Here is a 6,527-nt window from a genome sequence, read left to right on the forward strand (position 1 = left end):
GGAAATGGATGGAATGCTCTGCTTGTGTACCAAAACTACTTTGTGAGCAGCTGTTTAGTGTAATCTTGATACATCTGCTTCACCTTTTCTGTCTCTGGATCTCCATGCCCTCTAATGGAGAGGTTAAAAAAGAATAACATAATTTTAGCTGTCTATAGAACTTAAATGTAGAAACAGAGCGCTACATTTTGAGGATCAGACTTCTTGTCATTCAGACTCACCTCCTAAGCAGATGTCTCTATCCCCTTTCACCTCTTTTTCTGTGTCCTGTCTCAGTGTGTATACAGGTAATGGGATGCTAACTATTAAGACTTGTTTCTTTTTTCATTAATAATAGCTAGAGAACAGGCTGAGCCCTCTATTTTCGGAACTAACCAAACAATAACAGAAGTCAACATGATGCTAAGACTAAATAAACAGGTCTAGCAAGTCTTCAATTTGTAAAACAGGAAGTGCCTACGTTATCAATAATAAACAAGTTTTTGCTTATAACTAGCGGTAGTTGGTGACTACTACTTACTCTCATCTTTTTAAAAAAATAAAAAACTCCCCATTTATCCTTTTTAGTCATGGACACATGGTGGTACATGCAGCTGTCGATGCAGTCGGAGTGAAAGGTGGGAATGAAAACTTGGAGCGGTCATAAACGGACCAGATTTGGCTACCAAGACCAAGAGCATCGCTGCACTGTGTTCAAGACATTGCTGAACACATTTATTTTTTATGTGGGGCTTAAGAAAATTTATGGGTGTCTGAAGACCCCCTAAAATACCCCTAACAACGCTCATGCCGTTGACCACTTGTAAACAACTTGCCATAGCAAAAGTGCGTGTGATGCTTATTGAAGTCTAGATCTGCACTGAGGCTGAGGAAGAACAAAGCATGATACGAGTTGCAGTATGTCCTTTATATTTTGTACATTAGATATGTTCATCTTTAGTTTCATGGTTTACAAAGAGAGCACAAAGTTAAACTTATGCACAGGGAGCAGTTTTGCCCTTTGTTTCTGTGAAGCAGTGATTTATGTTTTCTGTTCCAGCCAAGGTCTTAAAATTTAATATGGTACTCTTCAAAGTCTGGTGGTGTGCATTTAAAGCAGAAACAGGGTCATCATACAGTGGCAACCAATCTTGTTGTCCTTGTTTGCTGGTAACAATATCTGAAAGTTAAAAAAAAAAGAAAGAAAAAAAATAAGATAAACAGCCTTTAACCTTGAAATTTATTTATTTATTTATTTTTTTAATGTGGGGAGACTAACTACTGGTTGGTTGGCCCCATTTTTACATTGTAAGTAACAACTGATTATGAGTCTTACTCAAGAGATTCTTTAATATTAGTGTTTTTAATTTCCTATTTTCTTAGTTAAGTTTTCCTCTACAGCCAATAGAGGGCAGTGTTGAAATGTGCCTGCAGTGGGTTCTTCTAGCATCAATGCTTGGTGGTGCACTCTGATGTTAGGACTATAAGCTGTTGAATAGCCTACACAACTCTAAATCAAAGCTGCTAATATGATAGCTATCAGCCATCTTGTTCTTCTACTCTTCTTCTGTCAGTTCACTCCCTGCGCACTTCTGTAATTGCCTAGTTCATACTTTGCCAACTATTCCTCCCTCCACTCACTCATTCCAGCCCCTTTTGCCCTCCCTCTGATTCTTCAGATAGTCTCTCCGTATCTCAGACAGGTTTCACAAACAGCTGATGGGGGAGCAGAAAGTGGAACAGTGCTGCGAGGTATAATGGGGCTCCCTGATAATGTCTTATCTGACAGCTCATCAAGGGAGACCATGCTGTTCACGCTCCCCCATTCAGGGATCATTCATTATGTTTAATAGGGAAAAAAGAGATCCCAGTAAGTTGTGGTTAGGGGTCTACAGTCTATTTACATGCAATATAACATTCACTTGTGCAGCACAGAGATCTGTTTTTAACATACAGATACTAAGGTGCACAGACATGTCACTGTAAACTGGACGGAAAAGAACATGTAGAGTCTGGTTTCATCATGGTGAAATGAAGTGAGAAGCCCATCCGAAGATTTCAGTGTTACCATTGTTGCACCTTCAAGTGGCTAATCATTTGCTTTAAAATACAGCTAAAGTTGAAAAGAAAAAAATCTTTTCATTTAAAATCTGAGAAATGTGAAATAAAAATTTGTTTGCTGCTCACAGAAATAGCATAGCCTGAAAACAGCAAGCAAAACAATAAATATATATAAACTATAAACGTGTGGTTGGCTACACGTCTAAAGCTCTTTAAATAACAATTTATATGTTCTGCTAGGCTTTACTTCCTTTATCTACAGTAATCATGTGTTGTACAGTTAAAATTTTATTATTCAACATTTGAGTTTTTTTTTTTTTTTAAGTAAATCTATCTGGCTTTAAAAAAAAAAGGAAACATTTTATAGAATCACTAATTTCTGAGGAAAAAAGTATGGAATCACCCTGTAAATTTCCATTTCCAAACTAACACCTGCATCCAATCAAACCTGCCCATTAGTTAGATCTCACCTCGGAAAGTTATTGCACCACGTGGATTGACATGAATCATGGCTTCAAAACAAGATATGTCGATTGAAACAAAGGAGAGGATTATCAAACTTCTTAAAAAGGGTAAATCATCAAGGGATGTTGTAAAAGATGTGGGTTGTTCACAGTCAGCTTTGTCTAAAATCTGGGCCAAGTACAAACATCATGGAAAAATATGTGACATACAAAAACCTAACTTGATCAAAGGTTATTTATACTTTATACTCAAATATCAGAGAAATGTGTCTGTTTCACAATTTGACATTAAAATAAATTCAAACTCCGCAATTTGTGTTGTTCAGTCTGAAAATCTTATTCAGTGAAGAATTCAGAATTGCAGTTTTGTCACACTTTTCCTGTTAATAAAAATCAAGTTTTAGTATGAAAATCTTTACTTCAAATTACTAAGATTTTTTGTTTACAAGACAGCAATTTTAATTCTTTAACAACTTTTGTGACATCCTTTGTGGACATCAGGATGTATTTTGTTACATAAGGGACCAGAAGGATAAGTGGATAAGTGAGGTGGAGAGGATTTTACAAAGAATTGTGGGAGATTCAGACCTAGAGCTGTCTAAAGATGAGCTGAATGAAGTGAAGATATGGGGGGGGGGGGGGGGGGGGGGGGGGGGAGAGAAGGAAGATCACTCAGACAACTGACCCTGAACCAGGGTCAAGGGGATAATAAAATATCAGGAACAATGTGTACACTAAGGTTGGGAAGTTTTAGTATTCGTGTGTAAAAATGGGAACAGGGACCATGAATAATCAAATCCCTCCACCTCCATGTGCATTAACACCTGATGTCCCATACAAAGGTCCAAAAAAAGAAGAAAAAAAAAAAAAAAAAAAAAAAAAAAGTTGCAACATGGTTCTTGTAACCACAAGACTTGAAGCAAAAGATTCAAAACTTTCCCTAGGTCTCAGGAGGCAATAGCGCTGCCTTGGTCAAGCTAATGTCCCATCCTGCCCTCTACCCTAATCCCTGTTGGGATTTACAGCCACAACAGAAACCACTGAGCCAGTGTGTTGGACAAGGTTTATTGATTAAAAGGCAGTCTGTGTTACCACCCACCCAACCACTAAGGGAAGCTGGTGCAGGCAGCAAGGTTGTAGTAGTCATGTTCACTTCCAATATGCCTTGTGCACATCCTGCTTGTGCACCAGACCTTTAGTGGGCACCTGGGTAGAACTTCTGCTGCTGACCAGAACCATGGCTTTCAGTAACATGCTCCTTCAAGTAGTGGATGGCCTGAGAGTAGTCTCTGCCCGCCTCATGGTTTTGGCTGAAGGTGCTGTAGGATCCAGGAGGGTACAAGCCATACAGGAGCATCCTGTCAAACCTGCCAGTAGATACAGGGCGGAAGCCACCCAGTTGACCGCCTGACACAAGGACAGTGGCCAACCCCTGACCGTACCCCTGTCCAGATCCTGCAACGTCAGCTGGGTAGCCAAAATCCTCGGTCTGCTGCTGGTAGCTCCCCAGCTCAGCTTCCTTGACCACACTGGAGGTCTCTCCCGACTGGAGGGTGGGTCCACTTGGCGCAGAGGGGCCTGGAGGAACAAAGTCACCGATGGACTGGGCATCAGCTGAGCCAGCCTCAGAGAAGACAGTGGTGGGAACAGTCCACTGGGTTTCTGGGGAGAAAGTCAGGTTAAGCGAAGGTTTATGCAGACAGCATTCATCAAATGTCTAGATTACCCAATACTCATCGTAAGCCGACTGACCCATGCATTGCATTTTTACCTGGCTGTTCATCCTGGGTTCCAGCACTGTATTCTTCCACAGGTACGTACATTTGAGGGCTGGTGACATATGCTACTCCTGGCACGCCAGAGTGTAAGGTACCTGCTTGACCCATTTGAGCTACTGGGTACACGCCAGCAGCTTGCACACCCATTTGAGCCACTGGGGACACGCCAGCAGCTTGCACATCCATTGCTGCTGGAGAACCAGAGCCACCCACCCCTGGAGTTACCAGGACAGGCTGATATACAGTGGAACCTTGCACAAGTGTAGGAACAGAAGCACCACCATAAGCACCTGCAAAACCACTGTGTGGTGCAGCTGCATAGCTAGAGACTCTTCCATGGTAAGAGGGATAGTTAGCAGCAACATTTCCACCACTGCTGCTCTGGCCTGTGGATTGAGACCCTGCATGAGAGAGAATATGAATTAGTATAGACAACATTCACTGCTTTACTATAATAAATGACACCCACCCTACCTTTATGGGGATGGCCACATGCTGCCATGATCCACAAGGCAAGGCCAGAAATTCTAAATCCACTGAGCAAAGTAAAGGAGAACCACAAAGAAGTTAAACAACTGGCAATTACCCAGGGAACGCAGTTGTAAACAAAGTCCGTACATACCTCAGAAAAACCCCTGCAGTCTTCATGGTGCAAGTCAGCAGTGATGGTAACAGCAAAGGTGAAGGTTGATAAATGGAGCTAGAAACCAGCCCTAACCAATCAGAGGATAATGGCCTAACAACACACAGCTGATTTTCAGTATCTATCAGGAAAAGTGGATCAGGCCTCAGCAATTCTTTATTGGGGGGGGGGTCTAAAGCATTTTGAGCAGGAATCTTCTTCCATTCCTCTCAAATATTAATTAGGTACAAAATACTTTACAGGACAACTCTATTATAGCACAACAAAGGGATGGAACAAAAAGAAATAAAACCATTTGAGAATATATCACAGGCAACTGTCTACATTGACTCTTTACGAGGTTGTAAAATTGTTCGAACTGTAATTCCTCTGATGAAATATTAACATCTCTAAGGGTGCAATACTCACTCATTCCACTTCAGTTCTATCTGTTCATAGAGTCAACTACATTAGCATGGCTGCCAACGCTGTCACTTCATCTCCTGTTATTACTTGCTTGGTGTCAGACTCTGCTGTCTAACCTGCGACCATCTGAGAAAGTCATAGCTAGTTTCCCTTTAATAACACAAGGTTCAGGATGTCCTACATGCAAGTTACCAAACTTTAATTTGGTCATTGTGCAGCTGAATTAAACATAAATAAATGGCTCAGGGTATTTGTGCAGAGTTGACAATAAACAACTGCTTAAGGCTAGGTACACACATAAAGATTTATTCTGATTAGATTTTTTTATCTGTTCGAGACCTCACACCTGAAGATAAAAAATGAGGCATTTAACAGTTTTGAACATACCGTGTGTGGTGTGCTCTGATAATCTCATCACAGAACAACACACATATAAGGATGCTGTCTTGCAACCCATCTAGAATGTAGCCCTCAGATTCAGAAATCTTGAATGATCAAACGTGATCTAACAAAAACAAAGAAGAAGAAACATAGCAACAATCAAACACCCAGCATAGCAGAGGACATACATGATGAAGTAATGATGGTGGTCTTGCAACTATTATTAACAGAAAAATCCAGAACTGAAAAACATAAAAGACTGAAGACAGTGTGAACACAGACTTAGGACTTAGGACATGAACAAGGACTATATCCTTCCTTGTTCCCAGGTCAGCTCACTCTCTGATTAACTATATTCCATTCCACATCACAAACCACACAGTTACAACTCAGGAGGCATCGCCTTTCCGCACACATGGAGATTTTTGGTTGTAAATATTGAACATGTTAAATACTTCCTATTGTTGGCCATGACCCGTTTCGGAGCCGATTGTCGGATTAATTCACTCATAACAAACCTCAGACCAAATGATAATTTTATAGGAAAATCTTATAAGATGTAAGATAATCCGGCGTGAGGTCGCGAAGGGACAAAAACAGCCCAATAATCTTCATGTGTGTACCAGGCCTAAGTCAAGAATGTCAGTGAATATCTCTCCTTCATTTTTTCTAGTGCTGTTGCCATTAACAGACAGACTGTTACTGTCAGTCACTGTCTTTTTTCAGCCAATTCAATTTGTAGAATTTGTGTAAAGACTGATCATAAGAGATTATTTGATTGGCTGCTCAGCTGCAGCTACAGGGACAATGGAAGAT

At 40.7% G+C, this 6,527-nt stretch overlaps 1 protein-coding gene across 1 annotated transcript; it reads right to left on the reverse strand.

Moving 5' to 3' along the window:
* Positions 1-3,557: 3,557 nt before the first annotated feature.
* LOC121643446 lies at positions 3,558-4,945 on the reverse strand. Its single transcript, XM_041990877.1, has 4 exons — positions 4,905-4,945; positions 4,757-4,818; positions 4,276-4,683; positions 3,558-4,166 (listed from the first exon to the last, which is right to left on the reverse strand). The coding sequence occupies exons 1-4, from the start codon at positions 4,928-4,930 to the stop codon at positions 3,700-3,702; spliced, it is 963 nt and encodes a 320-aa protein (XP_041846811.1). The 5' UTR covers positions 4,931-4,945; the 3' UTR covers positions 3,558-3,699.
* Positions 4,946-6,527: the final 1,582 nt, after the last annotated feature.

Source organism: Melanotaenia boesemani, chromosome 7 (genome assembly GCF_017639745.1).
Source record: "Melanotaenia boesemani isolate fMelBoe1 chromosome 7, fMelBoe1.pri, whole genome shotgun sequence".
NCBI lineage: Eukaryota > Metazoa > Chordata > Actinopteri > Atheriniformes > Melanotaeniidae > Melanotaenia > Melanotaenia boesemani.